This window comes from Alternaria conjuncta, assembly GCF_024043145.1.
Source record: "Alternaria conjuncta strain BMP 0040 chromosome Unknown scaffold_10, whole genome shotgun sequence".
Taxonomy (NCBI): Eukaryota; Fungi; Ascomycota; class Dothideomycetes; order Pleosporales; family Pleosporaceae; genus Alternaria; species Alternaria conjuncta.
This window is the reverse complement of record NW_026250099.1, coordinates 628,351-654,494: the sequence shown is the minus strand read 5'-3', so window position 1 is coordinate 654,494 and position 26,144 is coordinate 628,351. Positions and strand designations below refer to the sequence as shown.

At 54.6% G+C, this 26,144-nt stretch overlaps 8 protein-coding genes across 8 annotated transcripts; 5 read left to right on the top strand and 3 right to left on the bottom strand.

Moving 5' to 3' along the window:
• Positions 1–738: 738 nt before the first annotated feature.
• J4E85_007288 (uncharacterized protein) lies at positions 739–4,128 on the bottom strand (the record flags this gene model as incomplete). The annotated part of the gene is made up of 5 exons (XM_051471520.1): positions 739–2,205; positions 2,252–3,372; positions 3,421–3,431; positions 3,543–3,608; positions 3,662–4,128. The coding sequence occupies 5 exons, from the start codon at positions 4,126–4,128 to the stop codon at positions 739–741; spliced, it is 3,132 nt and encodes a 1,043-aa protein (XP_051324594.1).
• Positions 4,129–4,725: 597 nt separating this feature from the next.
• On the top strand, positions 4,726–5,182 carry J4E85_007287 (uncharacterized protein; the record flags this gene model as incomplete). The annotated part of the gene is made up of 4 exons (XM_051471519.1): positions 4,726–4,773; positions 4,824–4,916; positions 5,064–5,114; positions 5,162–5,182. 4 exons carry the CDS (start codon positions 4,726–4,728, stop codon positions 5,180–5,182), a joined length of 213 nt encoding a protein of 70 aa, XP_051324593.1.
• A 132-nt stretch (positions 5,183–5,314) lies between these two features.
• On the bottom strand, positions 5,315–6,238 carry J4E85_007286 (uncharacterized protein; the record flags this gene model as incomplete). Its single annotated transcript, XM_051471518.1, has 1 exon — positions 5,315–6,238. One exon carries the CDS (start codon positions 6,236–6,238, stop codon positions 5,315–5,317), a length of 924 nt encoding a protein of 307 aa, XP_051324592.1.
• Positions 6,239–6,757: 519 nt separating this feature from the next.
• On the top strand, positions 6,758–9,811 carry J4E85_007285 (uncharacterized protein; the record flags this gene model as incomplete). Its single annotated transcript, XM_051471517.1, has 2 exons — positions 6,758–9,655; positions 9,704–9,811. 2 exons carry the CDS (start codon positions 6,758–6,760, stop codon positions 9,809–9,811), a joined length of 3,006 nt encoding a protein of 1,001 aa, XP_051324591.1.
• Positions 9,812–10,975: 1,164 nt separating this feature from the next.
• On the top strand, positions 10,976–11,599 carry J4E85_007284 (uncharacterized protein; the record flags this gene model as incomplete). Its single annotated transcript, XM_051471516.1, has 2 exons — positions 10,976–11,406; positions 11,479–11,599. The coding sequence occupies 2 exons, from the start codon at positions 10,976–10,978 to the stop codon at positions 11,597–11,599; spliced, it is 552 nt and encodes a 183-aa protein (XP_051324590.1).
• Positions 11,600–13,030: 1,431 nt separating this feature from the next.
• Positions 13,031–15,856, bottom strand: J4E85_007283 (uncharacterized protein; the record flags this gene model as incomplete). The annotated part of the gene is made up of 2 exons (XM_051471515.1): positions 13,031–13,752; positions 13,918–15,856. 2 exons carry the CDS (start codon positions 15,854–15,856, stop codon positions 13,031–13,033), a joined length of 2,661 nt encoding a protein of 886 aa, XP_051324589.1.
• A 3,587-nt stretch (positions 15,857–19,443) lies between these two features.
• On the top strand, positions 19,444–22,800 carry J4E85_007282 (uncharacterized protein; the record flags this gene model as incomplete). The annotated part of the gene is made up of 3 exons (XM_051471514.1): positions 19,444–19,767; positions 19,855–22,620; positions 22,669–22,800. The coding sequence occupies 3 exons, from the start codon at positions 19,444–19,446 to the stop codon at positions 22,798–22,800; spliced, it is 3,222 nt and encodes a 1,073-aa protein (XP_051324588.1).
• Positions 22,801–23,417: 617 nt separating this feature from the next.
• Positions 23,418–25,578, top strand: J4E85_007281 (uncharacterized protein; the record flags this gene model as incomplete). Its single annotated transcript, XM_051471513.1, has 2 exons — positions 23,418–24,242; positions 24,292–25,578. The coding sequence occupies 2 exons, from the start codon at positions 23,418–23,420 to the stop codon at positions 25,576–25,578; spliced, it is 2,112 nt and encodes a 703-aa protein (XP_051324587.1).
• Positions 25,579–26,144: the final 566 nt, after the last annotated feature.

The following is a 26,144-nucleotide window of genomic DNA, read 5'->3' as shown; positions in this document are numbered from 1 at the left end:
GTGTTCATGATGATATCGCTTCCATAACCTGCAGGAGTATTTAGCCGAGTGTGTGCGCTGAATGTGGAGACATGGCAGCACTCTTCAGATTTGTATTACTACCTGGCTCGAGCGCGGAGCGCCCTGGGGCTGTTAGCTAGATCAAGCGCGTTGGGATAAGACAACAGTAGAAGGTGGAGCAGAAGTGGGGATTGTGATGGATGTTTAGATTGAAGAGAACTGAGACGGCGTCATTACCACTCGTCATTTGGCACGAATGCTACCAGCGATAACAACAAGACTATGATACCGCCCCTGGAACGTCGTACCCAAATGCATCACCGAGAATATTCCATAGATGAACATACATCCCCTGGATTGAAACTCGAGATGTGGTTTTTTCCGAGAAGAGAGTCTAAGAAAAGAATCCTCACACTCTCTTTTCGGAAAAAACCACACATGAAGCCCAGCTCAGGAGATATGTGCAGATACATTGACTAACGCCCCGCTTCGCAATCCCATCCCATCCCATCCCATCCCATCCCAAGGTATCTCCATAATGCATATACACCAATAGCCCCAACCAGCGCACAACCCTAACACTACAGAAAGAATCGAAGCCCCTAGTTCTCCGCGCTGAAACATAAATAGAAAGGAGAACGAGAAAAAAGATAGTTAGATGTCAGATCGACACCACTACCAACACTAAATATTACAAGACGTGAGCGGGAGAAGTGGAAAAAGTGTTTAGCAACACTATCATGCATCCTGCATGATAATATCATCGTCCTCCTCGCCCTCGGCATCAACATCCATATCCCCCTCTTCCTCATCATAATCGCCATCGGCGTCTATGTCCTCATCATGCTCTTGTTCTTGTTCCTGTTCCTCTTCAATGGGCAGCGCTTTGCCTTTACCCTTGAAGTCGATGCTACCCCTTGAGCTAGCAGAGCTCCGTGTGCTCCTCCTCCCATTGACCACAACAGCTTTAACCGCGCCCCCGTCTGAGACGTCGTCTCCGTTTGTAACGCTTTCTCCGAGGCGACTGCGTGTACGCCGCAGGGAGATAGTACCCGGTGTGAGGGCGCCGTTGGCGGAGGGCGACATAAGGGCTTTTGCGCCGCGGCTGGGCGAGAGTTGCATTTTGGATACGGGGGCGGTGTGGATGGAGAGGGAGGTGTTGCGGACGCGATTGGGGGTGCTGGTACGTCGGCGGGTGCCGAAGGGGCGGCCTGGGCGGCGGCGCTGTGCAGGTTGGCCGGGGATGGGAGGGAAGATTTCGTAGCGGGAGGGAGGGATTGCGGGTTCGTCCATGTGGGAGCCGGCGAGTGCGACGGTGGAGCCGTTTACGAGGGGTGTGCCGGGGGGTGGTGAGCCGCCGTTAACAGAGTCTTCGGCGGGGTGGGGGCCATCTGCTTCGTCGCCTGTACCGTTGGCTTTCGCGGCTGCCATCTGTACACCTTCCTCGGGTGCGGGCTTGTCTTCTTCTTCGATTTCGTCGCGCTGTTGCACTGTCTGCAGGGCGGGTCCATCTTCGTACTGGCCCAGACGGCCCATGACGTATGGTGTCCATATCAGACATTCCGGGTTGATTTTTGGGTTGCCTGCGGCGTTGCATTTCTCAATGTATGACTTGAAGTAGTTCAAATCAAGGCGAAGCGCGTACTTCTTCGTGACAGGGTCGCGCACAAGAGCTCGTAGGCCTTCCAACGCTGATACTATGTCATCAGGTGTCATGCCGGTGCGATCTGATATAGCCGATATGCTGATCGCAGCCTTTTGCTGGAGTAGTTCCTCACACAGTACAAGCCGCCAGTATTTCCGATAACTCACCAAACCCATGTCACTGAGAGGCTTCTCGGGGCTTCCCGTCTTTCTCTCCACGCGGGTCAAGAGGTAGGAGAACTCGATCAGGTACTGTCCGTAGCCCTTGCGCATGTGAATAGGAAGTACGAGAATACAAGAAACGTTGTTGAGCGAGCTGGGACGCTTCTCTTTCGAAAAGTAGCCGACGAAGTGACACCCAAAGTTGTCATTTTCTGTCATGACGTAGAACAAGAAGGGCTCGACATCGTAGTATAGCGTCTTGGAACCGAGGAACAACTTGGCGAGCAAACAGAGATTCTGGCAGTACACTGGATTCTTTCGGCCATCGACCTCGAAGAAGGAGTACTTGCCGTCGCGGTAAATCTCGTCGCCAGGAGGGTGCTTCGCTGGACATTTGAGCTGTGATTGTTAGTATATGGCCATGGAAAGAAGTCGACATGCTTACCTTATGCCGCCATGCCACATAATCCGAGTTCATGTACTTGAGACAGAACTCGCATATGTAAAGCACCCGATTTTTGCTGTACTCTTCAGGATATGGCGCAGCGTGCCAGGTGTCGATCTCCCAGCCACCGAAATTGACGCATTTGATCTTGCTCGCCGTGGTTGCTTGCTTGTGCGACCGGAGTGGTTCGGGTGGGTAAAGTGCGGCCTGCTTCACTTTCCATTCTTCTTCAGCCTTGATGCGAGCATCGTCGAACCGCTTCCGGTCGGCGGGAGAAGGATAAGTCTTGGATGTATCGGCATCCGCTTCCGAAAGTACACCACCGTAGGGCTTGCTCTTGACCTCGTCCGGCTCCCTGTCGGTGAAGCCTGGGAACGGAGCGGCATTTTGAATGTGTATTGTTGGGTAATGCAAGACCTCTGAGGATTCTCGTGCAGCCTGTGCAGCCCGACGATTTCTTTCGCGACGTTCTCTATCCCTCTCGCGCCGCCTCTCCTGTCGCTCTTGCTCGCGCGTGAGTGTCTTTACTTTGGGCTTGGCGGTGACAATTTTCTGGACTTTCTCGTTGTTGAGATGGAAAGCGATAATCAGGCTTCCAGGCTGGGCCTCTTCGATCCATGCGAGTGGTCGTTTGTCGGTCCTCTTAGGCTGACCACGACGTGCTCGCGCTGGTCGTAAGCGGCCTGCCTCTCGATCTGAACCAGTGTGCTCTGCCTCGCCTCCACTCTCGTGACCATCCGTCATGACGCTACGAGCACTTCGTACGCTTCTTGAAGGTGGCCGGGGTGAGACTGCAGGCACTGATGGCGCCGCATCTGAGTTGGATGCTTCGGAAGGTCTCCGCTTCTTCCGTGTTCGCCTCGACGGAATCGGCGCTTCCTCTTCCTGCGAAGTCTTGCGTTTGCGCAGCGAACGTATTCCATCTGCTGATTCGTCGGGAAGAATTAGCTCTTTGAAGATTGAATGTCCTTCGGGGTCAACCCCACGATGTGAAGGGAGCAACTCTTTGGTCAATTTGTTCGCAGAAGAACGTCTCCGACGAGTCGAAGGCTCGTCTGCCTCTTCTTCTGCTTCCGTTGGGAAGTTGTTGATACACCCTTCGCAGCGCCAAAGCTTTGCATCTATTCGTCGTTAGTAAGGTGCGGTTCGGGCCTGACAAGGGAACATACCGTCATCGGGACTAAGCGTATTAGCGTTACGCGCGCATTGCCGATGTGCTGGACCAACAACGTGTGAGCTACCACATCGTAAGCCGAACCTCCCCACTGAGTACTCACCATTGTCTCCGCACTGGGCGCAAGAGAGGTACTCCTCGAATTCCGGGCTGGGGTCGTTGTCCTCGTCTAAATTGCAATATCTGCTCACTTAGTAAATGGTTTTATAGGCTCAATCTTCTGGGGCGATACTTACATGCACACGTTGGGGTTGTTCGACCTGATGATTTCATCTTCTTCACCACCATCGCTCGCCTGCCATTGGTTCTCCTCCTCGGAATCAAGGTTGCTTGACTCGTCGCTGTCGCTGGACTTGGCATCGGAGGATTCTCTCGCGACATCATCGCCATCATAGTCCTCTTCCTCGTCGTCGGACCTGGGTCGGCGCAGTGCGATTTTGACAGCACCGACGGGCTCAGCTTCGTCCTCGTCGTCGTCCACCTCTTCACCCTCGGCGTCCACATCTTCACCCTCAGCATCGACATCTTCGCCCTCGGCATCCACGTCTGAACCCTCAGCGTCTGTAGTTTGGCCTTCAGCATCAGGCATGTCCTCGATAGGCGGACCGGGCGCGTACTCTACATCGTCCATCTCGTATTCGCCATCCGCATCGATGTCATCCGGGTCGGTGTTGGCCGCGGCTTGGCCCATGATTTCCGCCATTGCGAAGTTGACGGCAGAGGCCACCTTGGAGGCAAGATACGCCACTGTCGCAGTCCAATTGGTATAGGCCTTAGAACATTGGTTGCGCGAGCGGTAGCAGCCGCGGAGGCTCTCTCATGCAGTGGTTGGTGAGCGCGTCGTGTCTGTGTCCTAGCGCGTTGTTGTGACCCGTGAAACTTATAACCGCGTGTTTTCGACTGAGGTGTATCGTGTAATGGGTTTTAGAGGTCGTGAATCGCTAGAGGCAGATGCGGCGGTCTCGTAGTCGCGTTGGGCGTGACTGTGGGGAAGGCGGAGGTGCGATCGCGGCGGAGGCAATTATTTGGGGGGTCTGGCGGCCGAAGATTGCGGGTTTCGCGCCTCGTATGAAAGGGTGAGTCTGTGCGACACCGAGAATAATTGTCGCTCGGCAGGAAATGGTATGGGCGATGCGCTGTCGTCGTCCGAAATGACACCCTTGGTGGTAGTCGGGGTTGCCGCCAAGGAGCAGTTGACGCACGGCCGCCGCACCTCACTTCACGCCGACGGCACCTCCAGCCAGTCCGCACTGATAGCCCACCCCGCAACACCACCGCGCCTGAACACACTACCGCAATCATGGGTGTCCCATTCGAGGCTCTGCTGCCCTATGCCATTATGACGGGCGTGAGTAATCGGCGCGCCTGGGAGTGAAAGGCTGCTAACACGGGGGCCAGTTCTTCGCATTCAGCGCCGTGTCTGTCGGAAAGCTCAAGGAGATCCAGAACGGAGGAAAGAAGACCAGGAGGGGTATCGACCAATGGGACAGGGTAGGTTGCGAGAGACGTGCGCGCATCAGGAGAAAGCTAACATGTGTACAGCAAAGTACGACAGCTTCACGATGACCTCATGCGACATACTTACGAGAACCAGTGATGGAGCGCGACCGCCGGCTGACAGGATTCATGCGCGGACAGACAGACAAGCCGATTGCTCCGGAAGGCTTCGAGCTCAACAACCCATGGAGGGTGCGTATGGAGGTGCTGGACTGTTGGAAGATGCTAACCACGGGCAGTGCGAGAAGCGATTCCTCTAGACGATGCGAGATGCTCCGACACAGCACACAACATACCCAATAGTGACTACATCGCGCTGAGAGGGTCTACGGCATGTACAGCAATAGTAGGCATGCGAGCAATCAACAATTCTCAATGTTCAGTACTGGTGTCTACTTGATCTCTGATGGCAGTCCGGCAATGCCTTCTCGCTCCACGTCTCTGAACTTCATCCCAAAGTACTTCTCAAGCGCCTCCAACCTCTCTCCCTCACTCTTGAACTCGATTTCTTTGGTTTTCTGACCTTTGATATTCCACTTCAACGAAGCAGCCGCCAGACTCATCTTCCCTTCTAGCTCCCCATCATCACCCAGTATCTTCTTGTCGGCCACTACCATCTGCGTGAAGAAAGTGTGCTTGCTGGTGGAAGTGTAGTAGCTCATGACAGCGTAGTCTTGAGGCTGGAATTCCAGCTCACTGTACGAGTATTTGGTTTCCCAGTCGCTCTCGTCGTTCCTCCGATATTCGTAGACCCAGAAGCGCTGGTCAGGGTCAGTGTTGTCTGCAATGTTGCGCCATTGGAGACGGGCCGATGCAGGCTGGATGTGCTTTTGGACTGTGCCCGAGCGGTCGAGAGGCATTGGGACAACAGGCCCGTCAGCCCCGAAGCCGACATCGACATGGTATTTAGTGTTGCCGATAGTGACAAAGTTCACCATATGCGACCAGCCCGTCCAGCTGTCAGCAGCCCAAACTTTACAGCCGCCTGAATACAGGGTGAACCCCAGCGAATTCAACAGCGTGCCAAATAGTCTGTTGTTCTCCATGCAATACCCACCGCGTCCATTGTCATCGTCAATGATCTTCTTGAACAACTCCTCTGGATGGATGGAGATGGAATGATGGGCCGAGTAATGCAGGTTGATGTTCTCAAAGGGCACGGTTGCTAGCTGCAGCTTCTGGAGCAGTGCGAGGTACTCCAGTGCGCTGTCGGGGTCCAGACCGGCTACATCGTACTTTCTCTTTTGGTCAGGCAACCCCAGGCGGTCGAAGTATTTTTTTATTTGGTCTCTGGTGTAGGTTGCGCGTGCGCTCATGTTGTTGACTGACACGGACGTTATCGATAGCGGAGTGCAGATCCGAATTTGGCATGCGGCGAACTGAGACGCGATCAGATGGGAGCAGCAATTTCACCACGAGATGCAGCAGCACTAGAATCACTACAGAGAAATATTTCGCGCGGGGCACGCTACGAGACGCCAGCTGTGGTGTCGTCAGGACTGCGCAGCGAATACGGGACGAGAACGCGGGATGGTGGGGAATGTCTGGATGGGCGGTGCCTGCCAAGCGCGCATGAACGCGTGAACTCCCGCCGGCTAGTGGCTCATTCACCCCTTGACGGGCGCAGTCGAGTGCTAGGAGCAGACTGCTAGAGTAGCGTCTCCTGAGCCACCTCTCCAATTGCAACCATGTTGAGCTGCTCGCCGTGAGCGCGCCCACCACCCCCGCTGGCTGCGCGAGTATTACTGTTGGGCGCTCCCGTCGCCTTCTCCATCCGGTCCTTTATAACCCCCCAACGCCCCGAGTCGCCGCGTCGCTCGCTCAGATTCAGAACCATGACCGCCAATGGCCTGCGCACCCAGTACCCCTACGTCGGGGACACGCTCAGTCCCCGCGCCCTCTATGACTTTCCCTCGCCCACGTCCAACTACCCGTCCGGCATCAACGGCACCGCCTCGCCCAGCTTCTTCCCCATGGCCTACCAGATCTCCCCGCGCTTCGGTGCCAGCGCCTTCATACCGCCCCCAGAGGTCTTCGTAGACGGCCGCAGGGAGACCATCCGCGAGAATGGCGTCTACACACCGCGAAACTCGGGCAAGCGAAATTCCGACGCGCTGAATACCGATCCCGTGGCTATGCACTTGCTTGTTGAGACGGCAATCGGAGACAGCCAGTATTTCGACATACTCTCGGTCGAGGAGGTGGAGGCGCTCAAGCAGGAGCAGAAGAGCCTGGACACTCGTCTGGGCACGGTCAGGCGGAAGCTGGAGTCGGAGACGAAGATCCGCGATGCGACGCGCTCCCTCGGACGGCTGGCCTCGAAGAAGGCAAACGGACACAAGCGCGGGCAGAGCAGCAAAAGCAGCAAAGGCAGCAATCCCGTGCAGGACTACGACCCCAAGACAGAGGAAGGGCTGGAGTCTAGCAACAAGAAGGTCGAGGAGTTTATTCGGGAGTGTCTCGAGATAGAGTCTCGCATGCGCATGATCGATATGCAACTCCTGATGCACACTGCGGCTGTACTGCAGCTCACGCACAAGGGACCAAAGCAGCGTCAAGACGACTCAGAACTGTCAGAAGACCGCTTCCGCAGACCAGACAGCCCCGCAAGCCTGAACACCTACGAAGACGGCAGACTCAACGGCGCTTTCGACGAGCGCAGCTTCTACAGGACGCCAGAGAACCTCGACAACCTGATGAACGTGCTGCAAACCGGCAAACACCTCACAGCCTCCACAGAGCGTCACGATCAAGCCTTGAATGCGACTGCCACGCGACTCCAGGAGATCAACGAGCGCCTGAGATCACTCATCATCGAGGCGAACCCCGAGCGTGACGAAGACTATTCACTGCCACCGCTGGCTCTTGAAGGAACGCCTGACGCGTCAACCCTGGATCGCCAGCTCGACTTCCTCGATCAAGGCCTCCGCAGCATCGCCGCTGAACAGTCCAACATTCGCAACAACTCAAGGCATACTCTGAGCGAAGTCGAGGGCCGTCTGGAGGGCATGAACAACCAACTGTATGCGGTAATATCTCGATCCGAAAACGAACAGTCTGACAAGATCCCACCGCCACCCGCCATTACTGGCGGTGGCGCTACCGAACAGCTCAACTACATGGAAGACTCCTTCTACAACCTCGAGCAGATCCAGTATGCCATGAACGAGCAAATCAACGAGCTTCGTTCTAAAGGTCCTGCGGTTGATGAGTCCGAGAGCGCTGAGAAGGCAGAAAAGTACGAGACTACGATCATGGGCCTCTGGCAGACTATTCTCACTGGCGAGGAAGAAGCACGCGAACGCAAACGTGAACGACGCCAGTTGCTTGCCGAAGATCCTGATGCCAATGAACAAGTTTCGCCAGACGAAGACTACGTCAACGAGAGCTACTCTCTCCCTGCCTTCTCTTCAAAGGTGCAATTACTGTTCAGGCGAGCGACTAGTCTCAAAGACAAGCAATCAGTCCTGATGCGCCAGATCAAGCAGCAACGTGAACTGAACAACAAGTCGGACGCACAGAAAGAGGCAGAATTTGAGCGACTCAATACCAATCTGCTAAGCGCGAGATCTGAGAAGAAGTCCATGGAGGGTGAGCTCGAGCGTGCGATGGAACAGCTACAGCAATTCGATGAGTCAAAGGTCTCGACTGACACACAGATCTTGCGCGAGACGCAGGAGCGGAACGCTGGTCTGGAGGCTCAGCTGATCAACGTACAAGAGCGAGTGATGGCATTTGAGACTGAACTGAACCAGGCCAAGCAACGCGCTGTCGCGTACGAGAACCAGCTCAAGGACGTGCAAGAGCAAGCTGTAAACTTCCAGAGCAAGATGCAAGAGGCTGAAAAGCGTGCTGCCACATTTGAGGAGGAGCTGAAAGATCACCAGGAGCGCAACACCGCATACAACGTCTCCTCACAAGAGGCCGAGCAACGCACTGCTGGCTACGAGGCTCAAGTTCGGGACGCGCAGGAACGGGCTCTCATGCTAGAGACCAAATTGAGGGATGCCCAGGACGAAGCTCGTACCGAGGCGGCAACGATCCAGGCTCAACTTGCCAATTCCCTCGAGAAGATCACAGAGACTACAGCTGCTCTCGAAGCCGTAACTGCCGAGAAGCAAGCTGCCGAGGCTCGCTCTTTGGACGCTACCAACTCCCTCAATGCCAAGGAGGAAGAGTTCCGCAACCTAGAAGGCGAAATTGTTCGCCTTACAACCGAACTCACTTTCGCCAAAGCAGAGCTCGATGGCGCTTACGGTACGCGCGCGCAACGTGCTGCTGACTCCGCTGCCAACCCTGCTATCAAGCGAGAGCTCGACGAGCTCACCGAGCAAAACCAAGCGCTCCTTGGCGAACTAGAAGCGCTCCGCAAAGTGCAAGACGTTGCCTCACAATCCGAAGCCGAAGCCAGGCAATCTGAGCGTAATCTCAAAGCTGAGCTATCCGGTATGGCTGCCGAGTACGAAGCCCTTACCCGCGACGCCATCCAAAATGAGAAGGACCGCGAGGTTCTCGAAGCGCAAATCGATAAGCTGCGCGACGAGAAGGAAGCTCTGGAGCGCGAGCTCAGTGACGAGAAAGTCAAGTGGCTCGGGGTTAGGAGTCCAGGGCCCGGTATGCCGAATGGCGCTGCTGCACAGCTTGACATGGGCGCGACTAGTATTCGCATGTTGAGAGAAGACTTCAGGAAGATGATGAGGGACCGGACTGCTGAGGGATTGAAGGCGCTGAGGGTAAGTCACTTCCACACGCTTCTTCTGCAGAACACTAACACTATACAGGCGGAACAAGAAGAACGACGAAAGCTCGAAGCCGTTGTTCGGCAGCTACGCAAAGATGCCATGCCACAACGTTCTCAACTCTCCCGCACTATGACGACGCCACAATAACGCCGAGTAGCCTGACTGCATCGACATGTTACGTTTGAACTTCACTTCTCTTTCTTACACTTTGTATTTCTATATACCCACTTTGTACCTTTCTGGATCCGTTATCATTCACGCATTACACGCGGAGTTTGGGACTTGCATTGCAACATGTGTACTGGCGTTGCATCGCTGCTGCTATAGTGGAAAGCATATCTGCATATAAAGTAATGTATACGCTGTGCTTCTTCGTTGGAATGACATTAGCATATGATCGCAGACGAATCTGTCCTTTGTTGTTCCCCTGTGATGAGCGGTCCATGGAGTGAGCGGAACAAAGATTGAGGTGGACAGGTACCGCATTTATTCATGCAAAACGTTTTCTTCAATGTATATCTGACCACTGCCCAGCGCCCAGGGAAGAAGATGTAGGACGCCTTACAAGATAGACGTTTACTAGCGCCCCCCACATTGCTCAAAGCCACCGCAGATTCGGACCGCATCACATCATGGTCTACCCTTCACCAATCTCACCCATTGCCGTAATACAACGTCATTCAGGTCAAAGATCGATCGAGCCAACTGTCGTAGGGCTGAACTCCAGTAACAAACTCGTGCAACTTCCCTAGTTCAGCTCCGCTACCTATGAGGCTCCCATGCGACACCAGCGTCATTTTCCGAAGTGCGGCCTTATTGAACAAGCAGAAGGCCTACGTCTCCACTTGCAGTCTCTACTGCCCTGTATACGGGTGGCCTTGAGTGTGCTCTCATCGCGAGATAGTGCGAAGTGTCAGCGCTCAATGCTCCGAGTATTCTGCCACATGGGCAGCCTGAAGAACCGGTACAGTGGCTGTGTTACGTGTTCGGCGATCTGATTCCCTTTGTCATTGGTTGTCTGTTGTATTTACTATGAGAAAGTACATCGCTGCTCCATCCTCATGCTCGCCGATTAACTCAAGAAGGTCCCCGGGCTGACACCGAGTCTCTCCGGTGTGGGAGTGGAAACTTCACGATGTGGTTGCCTTGGAGGCCTGAGAGAAGGTCTCATGTGGTGCTCTATGGTGATGTGGGAGTTAAGATGGATATAAATGAGTTGAAGGACGTCGCTTGCACATACCTACATTCCACCAACGGCCATTCCATCACATTTAATTACCTTTATCCCGCGCCCATCCAACCCTCACCAGAATGAAGCTCTCAACCCTCCTCACAACCCTCACCCTCGCCACCCTCGGCAGCAGCACCGCCCTCAAAAACTCCCGCTCAACATTCACCTGGACCTCCTGGGTCGACAGCCTGATCGCCGACCCAGCGCATGCCATGAGCCCCGAGGAAGCGATTGCCGCCTTCAACGCCGCAAACCCCAATCTCAATCCCGACCTCTCCACCAACGATGCTACTTTGGACAAGCGCCAAGCCTTCGGCAACTGCCAACAACTCTCCTCCCGACCCCCTTCTGTGCCCGACACCGTGGCTTGTATTAATGATCTAGCAGGCAGGGGCAATGCGGGGCAGGAGTGTAACGTTGATGGGTTTACCGCTCGCGTGCAGTGTAGATTGGGTAGTGCGGATGTGGTTAGTGTTAGGGGGAGGGATGATGCTCCTAAGAGTGTGAATTGGTGAGTTATCTCTCATTTTATTCTTGGTTGTGATTGGTATGGTTTGTATGGAGTGCTAACACGCGGGTTTAGTAATGATATCGCGAGGTCGGCTGGTGTGATTATGGATCGGTGTACGAGGGGGGATAATACGGTTTCTGGGGCTGCGTATATTCCTCAGGGGGGTGTTGCAGTGCAGATTCAGGGTCGGTAGATGGGGGTGTGAGCCGCTGGTGGTGGGTAGTGTGGAAGTGCGTGAGTTTACTGCTAATAGCAGGAAAGTATCTCGATATTGGGCTGGATTGCATCGTTTATGAGAGGCATGTCAAGTACAGTATCGAGAAAACTTAATCAGGTGCTTGATAAATAAGTGTTTCCTTGTTCGTGTATCAGACTTTCGATCGTCAGTCTGTATAGTGGTAATGTTTGTTCGTTTCATGAGCAACTACGTTGATACTCTCAACGACAAGCATTCGAGAACTAGAGCCGTGTCGAAGAAGTCAGAGACGGAAGACCTTGTAACCATCCATCGGACAACTTACTGAGCCCTAACGACATGCACGTCGTAATAAGACGCCACAGCAGTCGCAAGAACGACCCCAATAACTCGCGTACTCAGCACTCTCTCCAACTCAGCGAACTCACACGATCCCGAAAAGAATAATCCTCGCAGTCGACAAAAGTAACAAACAAACCCACCTCAACGTCCCGAACAAGTAACCCCCATCAGCATGCTCCCCACCTTCCCCTCATTCTCGTCATCCCAAAGCAGACGCCCTCACACCACCACGACGACCTCTCTCCACAAACGCGGTGGACACAATCGAAAAAGCAAACGCTCGAAAATGCCCGACCAATGTGACACAACACACACCGCCAACACGCGTGGACGAGGTACCCGACACAATCAAAAAAGCATGACAGCCCTCTTTTCACTTTTTCCCAACGGGTCGGGAACGCGGAAAATGCTTGAACGGCTGGCTGCATCCTGCATTCTCCCTTGATGCTTGCATGACAAACGCCACTTTCATTCTCCTTCCCATTCTCGTTGGGGTCGCACGGGGCGTGCAGAAGCGAGATAGGGCCGGGTGCACGGCCCTACAATGACATGCTGGTGTTTTCCAAAAAAAGAAAGTCGTTTGAGAAGGGAAAAAAGGGGTGCATGCATCATGGGGGTGGGGGAACATGACAAAAAACATGGCATGGAATATGAGTTGCGTTGGAAAAAGTCATGTGATTAGACTGTCGAGCGCAATTTGATGTGCGACTCAACTCTAGGTTGAAGACTCGGGTTACGAGTCGTGGAAAGTATCTATGGTGGGAATGTGAATGGCCCAACCTCATCACCAAGCCCCCGTCCTCATGCGATAAGGGTAATAGTGGTAACGAAACCCATGCATCTGATGCTGGAAACCCTGAGAAGTCGATGCAGTGATAAAAAGCGACAAAGGAAATCGTACAACAAATAGCGACTTTAGGTTTACAAGTTAAGGTGAATAGGCCGACTGAACTATGCGCGGCGGGTAAGAAGCGGAGAAGTATCATACCGCTGAAATGGGAATGATGTGAATGCTGGAAAGAAGAGTCGTAGCCGAATCCAATAGAACGGTCAGATGAAATAAGGAGAAAAGAAAAAAGTAGAAGTCTAGTACGTCCCTCCCAGACTGCCCCAGGCAGCCAGGACATCATCACTGACGCTGTCCCTATCCCGATCATTACTCGTCATCCTGGGACTGCTCGTAACATTGGCGTCTGGGCTCAAATGGCGCGCTCTCCCCTTGCTGGCGGGCTTGTAGTAGCTCGATGACTGCGAGTAAACCGACGTACGGGATTCAGTAGAACGAATGCTGCTCTGCCGACTCCGGGTTTCTATGCTCGCGAGCGCGAGTTCGCTGATGTGTCGCGCGTTCTTCTTCGGCATCTTTGGTAGTGCGGGTTCGACGATGCTGGGAGCACGGGACGATGCCTCTGAGACTGGAGTCAGGTCGCGGAAGCTGGTGGATGTGGGCGGCACCGGGAAGGTTATCTCGGCGTCGCTGGATGCGGTCCTACGTCGTCGGTGGGAGGATTCAGACTTTGCACCCACGGAGGGCATACGCATGATACCGTGATCAAGCATAGCTAGCTCGTCAAGCTCGTTGCTCGTGTCACTGCTTGCAACTTTCACAGCGACGTCTCTCTCATCGGCGTAAAGAGCAGGCGTCATCGGCGATGGCAGGGGTGATGGGTGACCAGTGGTAGTGGGCGATGCAAAGCTCGCAGCAAGCGGTGGAGACGGGGGAGACAACATGTCCTGAGGCGAGAACACGGACGGAGTGAGCAATTGGTGCGACACTCTCCCGCGACTGACAGGTGAGTAGTTTCGATCTGACCAAGTGGTGCTGGCCGAGGTGTCACGGAGTCGACTTGTAGTTGCACGGCTCTCTGTCGTCGAAGATCTGCCACGTGATGGCGCGATGGAGCAAGGTGCACTCGTGGGTGCTCGGTGTTTGTTCCGTGACTCAACCATTCGCGCAGAGCTGGGAGACATACCTTCTGCAAGAGAGGCAGACGTGCGATGCGGCGGTGTAGGACGTTTAGTTGACTTATGTTGATACCGATCTTGTTCCGGTGTAGATGACTGCGATGATTCGATCTGTTTGTTCATAGCGGCACGTTTCTTCCTCATCAGCTCCAACAAAGCCTCCTCTTCTGGCGTGACTTGCATAAACTTGCGTGACCCTTCGGACTGAGCCTGTGGTGCGCTGGCTGACGTGCGCGTGCTCACAACACTGTGCGCCGTTGGTGAAATCGGCTGGGTAACAGCGGTCTTTGGACGGATGTCGTCGTCTTCGTGAATGATCGAGGGCTGCCTGACGTGGCTGGACAATCTGCCACCGCTGTAGGTACTGCCACGAGGGTGATGATACGAAGGGAAAGGCGGTTCTGGTGCATACATAACTTCGATAGTGGCGTTTGTTGACGTTGAGAGTATGCTCAGTTTTCCCGACGACTGCATACGGCGATGTGGTGGAAGCTCGTAAGCTTGCGCGCGACCGATAACGATCTCCCCTGTGTAGTCGGCGCTATCCATGCTCTTGCGGACGCTGCCCTTGCGGGATCGTGACCGGTCGTCAGCTTCATCCTCAGACGAGGAGAAAGACAAGACACTAGAGTCCTGGAGATTAGTCTTGGAGATAGCTGACGTCTTGGTCTTTGCTGAGGTATGTGAGCGATATGTGTCCAAAGAGTACTGGCTGGGTGAGGTCAGATGGGTAATGTCGACGATATCCTCAAGCGCAAAACTGTCCCTCTTGAACGTTGGTGTGGGATTCTGCGATCGACTTTCGCAACGAGATGCATTCCTTACTTGCCAAGCCTCGATAGCAGTAGGCACAAGGTCTGGCACAAGGTCTGGCTCAGTCGCGACGCTGTTGTGGCGTTTATCTTCTAAGTCGCGCACTTCTTCCTCACTTTCTTCACTATCCTCATCGAGCGCATCGAACCAGTGCTGGACGCCCTTTGGTGGACGGCGTACGTGAATCTTGGCATTATCATACTGATCTCTCTTGACTTTCCGTACTGGACTCATATCCGGTTGAGGTTGAGGTTGAGGTTGAGGCTTTACTGGAGGATTATGGTACTTCATGCTCTTCTTCTTCTGTAATTTGGCAGGCTGTAGTTGTGGCGTCGGTTGCCTCGTCATTGGACGAGGAAAGAACTCAGAGGTGGATGACATGGCGGCCGGCGAGTTGACCATCTTGGCAGGCGAAAGCAGCGTACCGCCATGACCGTCGCTGCCATCCTTCGGCTTGGGGAACAGTTTTGTAAGATCTAACCGGGCTGGCTTACTCTTTCGGTATTCCTTCTTCCTCGTTTCCTCCAGGATGACAGGCGACACTGGACTCGCTTCGTGATTGTCGTAACCATGATCCGTCAACACCGGGGGATACCCTCTTCGTAAAGCCCTGTCTCTGACTGCCGAGTCGGAAGTTTGCTGGGAGATGGCCAGCGGCGACTTCTTTGCATCATAATGTGATCGAAGGGTCGAATTCGACGTTTGAGGGTGTAGCCGGCGATGGAGGGAACTGCTATCCGAGCCATGCCTGCTTTCCCCAGTATATGTGCGTCCCAGAACGTTCGACGAGGCTCGTGTTGCCATGGTGGGACGTTTCAGGTATCCGTCGTTCTCGGTGGGTGTTGCCGTGTTTCTCTCGTCGATGTGGGAGCCGAAGCTAGCCTCAGACACAGCGATGGACATGAATCCAGGACTTGGTGGTATTGTCGACTGCCGAGATGCCGAGCGATGCAGGACATCGGACGTCCCTAGGATTCGGTGTGCTTTGCTGGAGGTGTCTTCGGGACGAGAGGGCCTGTCGGGACCAGAGGCAATCGACGGTGCAGGGCGGGCGTCGAGGTCGTCGTTCTTGGGTCGCGAGCGGCGAGGTAGAGGGAAGGAAAACTTCTTGGGTGCGCGGTCGCCGCGAGCCATGATGGTGGAAGATTGGTGGCTGTGGTGCCGGCGTGGGCGCGACTCAGGGTAGTTAGAGATATGACAGTCGAGACTGAATCGCGGGACCAGTTCAGTTGGCGCTACGAAGTCAATGCCCACATAGGGTGTAATTGCGTCGAATGGCACGTCTTGTGCTACCCCCGGCCAGCGCTGACAGCATTAAGTGATGTTTGCTTTTTGGTGCAGATGACGATCCGATATGCGGTAGGAGAGATCCGGCAACCTCAATTGAGGAATCCAAGGGTTCAACTGCGGGCCCCTACTGCGCTGCTGCACTGAGCGCTAATCGGGCGTGGACTGGTTGAGTGCTATCTGCAGGAACGGCAGCGCGGCGTAAAGTAGTACGATGTCATGCAGCGCCGCTTCAGGACTATCGAGTTTGCTGCTTCTGGGGGCGATGGGGATGGCGGAGTAAAGAACCAGCTTTCGAGATCTCCCAGGAAGATGGGCGATGGCGGGTATAACCCGCGAGTATTAACCCAAGGATCCATTGAATTTACCGCTTGTGAGGAGCTGGTGGTGGTAGGATCCGCATCGTAGTAGGCTTTCAGGGGTATCATGCCATTCGGCAAGACGTGCGGACCGCAGCAAGGCACAAGCTCCGAGCCAAAAGCCACACTGCTGCGTCGCATACATGCATTCCCTGGGTTCCAGTCAGATGACAGCACGCCGCCGCGACCCGAATGTGCAGCAGTGCGGAGAGGCACGGCCTCGAGCATATCCGCCTGTTGCCCGTCACCGCATCAGACGAGGCTGGATCTGTCGGAAAGAAATTGCTCAAGTGGTTGAGCAAAGCTAGAGCTCGCGTTACCGAAGTTTGTAGGATCGCCCATGCTCAGTAGGCGACATGCTAGCCTTTGCCAAGGCTCTAGCTCGTGGCATGCCGAATATGGACGAGGAAGTCGAGAATGGTCGTGTTATCGTGGTCCTCCATAAGTCGCCAATTTCCACCCTTCGTACCTGCATACTGCCTCCTCCATCGGGTTCACTTCCGACTCACCGTCATCGCAGGTGATGTCGCACAAGTCGCATTTCGCTTCGCGTTCATCCACAGAGTTGCGACACAAGGCGGGTAGCAGCGCTGAGGCGTCCGCATGTTGGGTACATTGGGTATCTTGGGTATCTCGGGTTGTCGAGCATACTCAGGGATGCGAGATGAACTGTGTGATACGCCCGCGTCCTTCCCTTCTGGTCGCAGGTCGTCTCTATAAGGATATGGTGTGGATTGCTCCACGGTGATCAATGGACATCTTCGTGGGGACGGACGAAAGCCAAGCCGGCTCTTCGCCGATCCGGCTATCTCCTCGCGACGAAAGCGCGATCCCCTTGGAAGTCCATCACAGCTAGTTTGTGATACCAAGGTGGTCCATGTCCTGTACGCGTCGAACACAATCATTATACTTCACGTAGTGCTGATGCGAGAGCTTGTCGCGTGTTGCTGTCCAACGCTCTGTTCCCTACATTAAACCTTGAAAGGCCGTTCAAAGAAGGCCCGGACGTGAACGACAGCCCTACTTTCAGGGTCAGTCGAACCCAACATGTCAGCGTGACAAAACTGTTCCCGCCCAAGAACGAGGCTGAAAGAACGCAGCCGAACGCATCTGGTGGCGTTGAGGGGCTTTCGGAGTTTTCGCCGTGTTACTATGAATATAGATTGCACCGCGAATTTTTGGCAGGTCCGGCTGGTACTATGGGTTCTCGGGCTTGAGAAGGTCGTTTCAGCTTGCTCGGTGCGCTCATGTTTGCTCCCTATGGTTGACTTCGGAGTAGGTCCTGGCTGGCCGTACGGAGGAGATGCACACATCATCTGCAGTCCGAGTAGTAGAGTTTACAAACTCCTCCACCCGAACCCGAACAACGAACATGGACCCGACAATACGAATTCTCTGTGATGAATGTCCGAAATGTTGCAGCTGAAACACTAGATGCACATCCAAAAGTTAAAACATATTCTCTCAAACTATCATTCAGTCACTCCGAGCCCGAGAGCCTGGTCGACTGGAACGATGATAAGTAACTGCGCTTTGGGTGTCAAGATATCTTTCCTCCTTTTATATTGGGCGGAGAGAGCGACAGCGAACAGACAACGAAATCTCTTTCTGTCGCTTTCTCAGACAGTCTAGGACGAAGACGCTGACGTTGCTGGAGCAAACGCAACGAAACGATTTGATGAAGGAGGCTGCCTTAGATGAGAAGACAGGTCATGGCAGACACATGATACGACGACAGCTCGTCATGTGCGGTTCTAGCGGAAAGCATCGTCTCGGTTTTACCGGTCACGTTACGATGAAAGAAAGTCGTCACGTGTTTTTATACAACACACTGGGCAACGACGATGTCCTATTACTATGCGGATTCAAGTGAGTCACGCCACATGTCGGACGTACGTTCCTTCGAGATGTATTGAGAAGACATCTGATCATTGCAAGTCGCCAATGTGGCGATGTGGCCATCAGCTGGGCTTTCAACCACGCAACCGCCCATGTATTTACGACTGCATCTTGATAGTCACTCTTGCTGGATGCAGCTGCTGCATTGCTCATTGAGTATTGTGTTTGTCCAGATGTGTCATGCAATGTGGCGCTATCTGGCGTCGTGCAGCTGTCTCTTGCAACACTGCTGCATACCTAGGTATGTGTCCGCACGCACAGCGTGTAGTCTCGGAAACCGAACGGATCCCAGGTATCGTTCGTTATGAAGGTTTTTTTTCCTATGACAAAGCGGAAGATTGTATAGCATGAGGGCGGCGCTTGTTGTTGTGATTTTGCCACGGCGGGAAAAGTCGATGGGGCAGTGATCGAATCACACGAAGGCGCCTAAGCCGAGTGACGCGAGAACACTATCCGCCCGCAAGCTGCGCAGGTGCAGCGATAGCTCATGTCATAGGAAGCATAGCTTCGACAAAGAGAGAGAGAGGGCGTTGCGATGTTTTGAGGTGATTTCTACATAGAGAGTACTGCTGGGATAATTTGCCCCGCGGCAAAGATTAGAAGCTTGCCGCTGCGCGTGATATGTGTGAATTGGGGCGGTTGACACCTGCATGGATGGAGGAAGCTAGCTTTGCCCACCGACCAGGTGCCTTCTCGTTACCTTAGACCCCACCACCACTGCCAGTACACCACGCTGCCTTTTACACGACTACACGACCAACCTTCGTTTCTGGCGTCTTCCTGATCCACCGCGTGCCGACCTTACCGCCACCTTGCACTTCGCGTACCGCCACGGCATCACGTCTCCAGCGGCTCCTATCTCTCCGTCAGCGGCGACACGTCGGATAGCAAAGTACCAGGTTCCCGTGACCACCACTACGAGCCTGTACACGACGAGCGTACCGGCTGGCGACATGTACGATTACTAGAGTCGCTGCTCTTCCCGCCTGTCTTCTGCTCCTCCGAGCTCGCGCTTTGATCCCGAGGTCTCAGGTCCCGGAACAGCACCACTAACGTTTCCGCGAGCCTCTTCACTCGGCAAGTGTCCCGAACAGGCCCTCCACGCCCATCCTCCCACGAATCACTGGATCCCGAAAGAGCCTTCACGCCCTCAGTCTCTCGTCACGTCCGTGCAACATGGCCTCCAACGCTGCTGGCCCCGGCGCTGACGGCGTAGCCAAGACGGTGCACACCGAAGCCACAGATCCGTACGCCACCATGGGACAGTTCTCCTTCGCGCCTGCCACCAAGACCACCGTAGTCACGACCACATACACCACGACGACCACGTTCCCGCCTTTGTGTGTAAACGCCCCCGGCAGCCTTAGCGAGCGGGACCCCAAGGACTACCCGCTGGCCCACGTCCAGGCACCCGAGTCGATACGCAAGTTCTACTTTGAATCCGGAGGCAACTTGGCCTGCTTCGAGGAGGCAGACGCTGCATCGGAAAAGGTGCGAGAGGTACGCATTCCTCATGCCAGGGATATGCCTGCGGCTGAGGCCCTTCACGTCGCATCTGCCAACCACCGGCTAACGCTTCTATTGTAGCAGAAATCACTCCAACGCAATCTACGATCGACCAACGGCACCCTCAGAAAGGTCGAGTCGTATGACGGCCCACCAGTCTTCACGACACCCAGCCGCTCGACGCGTCCGAAACCACACGCTCCTCACCAAGGCCTACGCTCGGTATCTGGCCGTCGGAAACGGGATAATGCAGACGATTCGCCGCCGCCACCGTCAATAACAAAGGCCGTCGAGCTTCTCGGCATACATCGCCAAAGCAAGAAGCCCCGGCTGGAGCACGAGAACAAGGACGTTACACGTACGGCCTCCCGTTCCACCTCGGATGACATGGAGGATCCGCAGCTGGCCACACCCGATACCGACATGGTAGGCTCCGGACCATCCAAGCTGGCAAAACTCCGCACCGCCGCCCATCTACACAACTCCAAGCTACGGACTACGTCACAGCAAATTGCACCAGACGAAACGCCGCCCAGATGGCGGCTCCAAGAATCAGGCGCTCGGTCATCACACTCCAGCGGTAGTCTTTCGGACCATCGCGAGCCTTCTCCCGAGCACGCCTTCCCCACAGGTGTATTCGATGGCCCCGGCGTAGCTGCTACACCCCCAATCGCCGAATCTGATCTGGAACCAGTTGGACCCTTCGCCGACGACGCGTCCTTCACCCCCTCACGCCTCACGCCTCTTGACACAACGTCTGCACAAGACGCGAGCCTACCTAGTCCGAGCTTGTCGCCCATCACTGCGGCCGCAAATCTCGCCCAACAAACAAATGGCGGGGCTTCCTTCTCGGGCACAGACATGGACTTCGATGCGAACGACGTCTCCGGGCTTGACCTGTCACAGGGCACCTCAAGCAGCTCACGCGTGGGAGATTTCACCCTGTTTCCTGGCTCCCGACAGCGTGACAACGCCGACAGCTCCAACACGCAACTACCCACACCCTCCGCTATGGACATACCGAACATGCTGAACTCGTTCGATGCTCTGCCGGAACAGATGAAGTCGTACGTCTTATACCAGATGCTCAGAAGATGTAAGAAGCCGACTTTACACTTTGTTGCAGATGTCGTCAATCCCGCCCTCAAACGCGACTTCATCGCCTCGTTACCTACGGAGCTCAGCCTTGAGATTATCGGGTATCTGGACGTGAAGAGCATGTGCAGCGCTGCACAGGTGTCGAAATACTGGAGGAAGCTCACCGATACCCACGAGTCTGCATGGAAAGATCTGTTGGACAAGGATGGCTACAAGCTGCCGTATGGCGAGTTGGAGCGCGCTGTGCAAGAAGGCTGGGGTTGGCAATATCCTCATTCCGCTGACAGCTACGAGCGCGATCTCAGGGCTCAATCGGTAGCCTCCAGATCTGACAACGAAGGCCACTCGGGCTTTTCCAGCTCGGGATTCTCCAGTGGTTTGCTAGACCAAGAGGGCGCAGTGACACGATCGTCTTCCATACGTCAGAAGAGGAAGGCTACCAGTAAACATGGTAGTGGCAGCGGCAAGAAAGCGCGCAAGAGCCGCCCCTCTACTAGGACACAGATGGCCCTCTATTCGCGCCCCGCAGACTGCCAAGAAGGGCCGCATGCTTTTGCCAAGCGAGCAGAGGCCGCCATTTCCGATCCCAATGTTGGTTTACCTGGTCTTCGTGCTATGCATCTGTTCAAGTCTCTGTATCAACGTCATCATCTCATCCGCAAGAGCTGGATGGCGACTGACACGAAGCCGAAGCATATTGCATTCCGCGCCCATCAGCGCCACGTGGTGACATGCCTCCAGTTTGACACAGACAAAATCTTGACAGGCAGTGATGATACGAACATCAATGTCTACGACACAAAAACAGGAGCGCTACGAAGCCGCCTTGAGGGGCATGAAGGCGGCGTGTGGGCCCTTCAGTACGAGGGCAACACACTTGTATCCGGCTCCACCGATCGCTCAGTGCGCGTGTGGGATATTGAAAAGGGAAAGTGCACGCATGTCTTCCAGGGTCACACCTCCACCGTCCGATGCCTAGTGATACTCAAGCCAACTCAGATTGGTGAGACCCTTGACGGCCAGCCAATCATGATGCCGAAGGAGGAGCTCATAATTACGGGTTCGCGAGACTCTACCCTTCGCGTCTGGAAACTTCCCAAGCCAGGCGATCGGGGCATCATGCAGGCTGCAGCGTCATCCAATGATCACGACAATCCGTACTTCATACGCGCCCTTACTGGACACCATCATTCAGTGCGCGCGATCGCTGCACACGGTGACACGCTCGTCAGTGGCAGCTACGACTGCACCGTCCGAGTGTGGAAAATCTCTACCGGAGAAGTTCTGCAACGGCTTCAAGGTCACTCGCAGAAGGTGTACAGTGTTGTTCTCGACCACGCGCGCAACCGCTGCATCAGTGGTTCCATGGACAACATGGTCAAAGTCTGGTCTCTGGAGACAGGGGCCTGCATCTTCACGCTTGAGGGTCATACCTCGCTCGTGGGACTTCTCGATCTGAGCCACGAGCGCTTGGTATCAGCGGCTGCTGACTCAACTCTCCGAATCTGGGACCCAGAGAATGGACAATGCAAAAGCCGACTATGTGCCCACACAGGTGCCATCACATGCTTCCAGCACGACGGCCAGAAAGTCATATCTGGCTCTGACCGCACACTCAAGATGTGGAATGTGAAGACGGGCGAGTTTGTCAAGGACTTACTCACAGACCTGAGCGGCGTATGGCAGGTCAAGTTCAACGAGCGTCGTTGTGTTGCTGCTGTTCAGCGCAACAGCATGACATACATCGAGGTAAGCAACTAAGAACAGCCTTCACGAACTACTAGCTGACCATTGCAGGTTCTCGACTTTGGTGCTTCACGCGACGGCGTCCCCGCCGACCAACGAGGAAGACGCATTGTCGTCAACTCCAAGGGCCACGAGATCGAGGATATCACCGAGGGCGACTTAATCGACGTGGACCAGGCTTAGTTCTATTCTACCATTCAACACTGCGAGTTACACGAAATACAGTTACACCCATCACCACTTGGGTCCGGCGCGAATGTTTTGGCCATGTTCAAAAGCGATACCCACTACGCGTTCTGGCGAATGACTTGACGACACGGCGATCGAATCTTATTTATTCAGGTGGCATCATGAATTGCCCTTCTTTGGCTCGGCCTTGGCCGTCTCTCTTACCGTACACATAGTGTGGGAAATGACATCTTTGTCGGGATAGCGTGTTTCTTTACTTTTTCTTTACTATTGCATAGCTATGGCGTTTACTATATCCGAAGGACAGCATTGAGGGCACGTCATGGGCGACCACCATTATGAGGATTAGCTGGACTTGCACTGCATAGGTACAGGGCAAGGATGAAATATAATTTTATCACTAGAGTCCTCCAACTGTGCTTTTGTCGTGAAGCCGTGCGCGTCTTGGTGCGCTAACATTTGCGGAGAGATGCGGGAATGACGCGCTTGCGCTTGCCCCACTGCCGCGGCTGCAAGTCACGTAGCTCAGGTCGCAAACACGTTGCCTACGTTCAAAACTTTCGTTCACAATCATACTCGTTGGAAATGCAGGCGCCTACCAATAAGACCTGATGCCGGCGTACTTTTTCCACCTTACCTTCGAGCTGTATCCCTCGCGCTCGTCGCCGGACAAGACGTTTCTACCTAGCGACATCTTCGACTCGAAGCTTCCAGCCCACCGCCGAGCGTCGTGGGGCTCCTATTCCCCGGCATCACGCGCATACAATCAATTCCCGAAACCCATAGCTTCTAGCAGCGAGGCTAGCCAAGCTGCTGCTGCCCGTGATCGCACATCTACCGCCCGTCGGTTCAGTCATCGCACGCGACCATCCTTCTCAGATCACCACGATAGCCCGGTACCCGTGGTCAAACCGCCCAAGAGGCCGGGACACAGGCGAACACAAAGCTTTGCCCACAGGGATTGGCGCTTCGACACCATCTCCATACTGAGCATCGACATGAACCCGAGCACCGGCACTGAACTCGATCGAGCCCGCCTCAAGCACCCCTCACACGCGCCAAATGCCGGTGGTCTCGCGACCAAGGGCAAGTTCATACCCTCAGATCTGAAAGACACAGACGTTGGCTGGGGCGTGGTGCATCTCTATCGCGATGGACAGGACACGCCAGGCTTGTACGATGAGGTGGATGGAGCGAGCAAGGACTTCAACGAAGAAGACTGCACTACATTGTGTATACTGGCGGTGCCCTCATACATGACACCTTCCGACTTTCTCGGCTTCATGGGCGAGCAGACGAGGGAAGACGTTTCGCATTTCAGGCTCATCCGGACAAGCAGAGCGAACAAATACATGGTGCTGATGAAGTTCCGGGAAGCCAAGAAAGCGAGGGCGTGGAGAAAGGAATGGGATGGCAAGGCCTTCAACAGTATGGAGGTAAGACAAAGGACTATCATAGTCAAGAGGTCGCAGCTAACAGAAGAAGCCTGAGTACTGTCATGTCGTCTTTGTCAAGTCGATCAACTTCCAGAACGGCGACTCAAACCGCGATCCCACCTCGTATCCTGACCTCACGAACGATCCGTTCGCGCCCGCGCCGACCAAACAGCCCACGGCTCCCCTCCCACCAGCTAGCACCGTACCTTCACCAGTCGACGGACCATCAATCGCTACTTCGCTTACCGCGAAACCACACGCTCCACCTACACCTGCTTTGGTAGAGCTACCAACCTGTCCTGTCTGCCTCGAACGCATGGACGAAACGACCGGTCTCCTTACCATTCTCTGTCAGCACGTCTTCCACTGCGCCTGTCTCGAGAAGTGGAGAGGCTCAGGGTGCCCAGTCTGTCGCTACACACAAAACGATGCCTTTACCTTAAATCGGGGCGCAGACGGCGAGAGTCCAGACAACGAGTGCAGTGTCTGCGGATCCACACAAAACCTCTGGATCTGCCTAATCTGCGGTAACATAGGATGTGGCCGCTACGACTCAGCACACGCATTCGCTCACTACGAAGCAACAAGCCATACCTACGCAATGGACGTGGTAACCCAACACGTCTGGGACTATGCAGGCGACGGCTACGTCCACCGCCTAATCCAAAACAAAGCAGACGGCAAACTTGTCGACATGCCCGCCTCGAACCAATCCTTCAGCGCACCCGGCATGACCGGCTACTCCAACGACACCGTCCCACGCGAAAAGCTCGATAACATGGGCATGGAGTACGCCTACCTGCTCACCTCGCAGCTCGAATCTCAACGCGCATACTTTGAGGAACAGCTCGAACGCGCAGTCGACAAAGCAGCAAAAGCCGCCTCAACCGCCGATGAAGCGACCCGATCCGTCGCCTCGCTCTCCCAAAAACTCGACCAGCTCTCCACCTCCCAGTCTCAAGCAACGACCACCATCGCCTCCCTCACCCGCGAATCCGCGCGCAACGCCCAAAAGGCAACGTCCGCGTCTGACCTCGCCCGCAAACTCACAAAGCAATACAAAGAAGAGCAGATTGTGAATGAGAGCTTGATGGAGCGGATTAAGCATTTGGAGAAGAAGGCGGAGGAGGCTGAGCATAAGGTCAAGGAGCTTGAGGCCCAGAAGGCGGATCTTGAGGAGCAGAATCGTGATTTGAGCTTCTTTATCAGTGGCCAGGAGAAACTGAAGGAGATGCAGGGGAATGAGGTTATGGGGTTGCAGGAGGGTGAGGTTGAGGGTGGGACCGTGGAGGTGGGTGAGAAGAAGGGGAGGAGGAAGGGGAAGAAGAAGGCTTGATATGGTATGGGCTATGACTTACGAAGAGTGCGAGGGTTGAGGCATTTGTGTGGAGTTTATCATTTAGCGGCATTGGCGTGGTCATGGCTATGGCCTGGGATGACGGAGTTGCAGTTGTCAGACATCAGATACCCACTTAGAACGTTGAATAGAGTCCTGGTTAGGACTTGTATCACATCCATCATAAAAAAGCCAAGCAAAGAAGATAGACGATCTGTATTCTCAAAACTAGAGATTACCCAAGACTCCCCAACCAAACATTATACGCCCCCAGCCCATACCCATGCATCTCAAACATTGCGCATAAACAATAAAAAGGAGGAGCGCAATAACAAGTACATGTATACACTATACACGCGTTCCATTCATGTATCTGTGTCGGAAAGAAGGTAGGAAGGAAGTAAAACACAGCGTGTCGTTGCCCCGCCGTGTCGGTCGTGAGAGTCATGTCATATGCTAAGGTCGTGATGTGAAAGAGGGAGAGATGTTCGTTCAGGACCCCAGGAATGCCAAAGAGAGAGTGTCGTGAAAGAGATCCAATGGGGGTGGGAGATGGAAAGGATAAG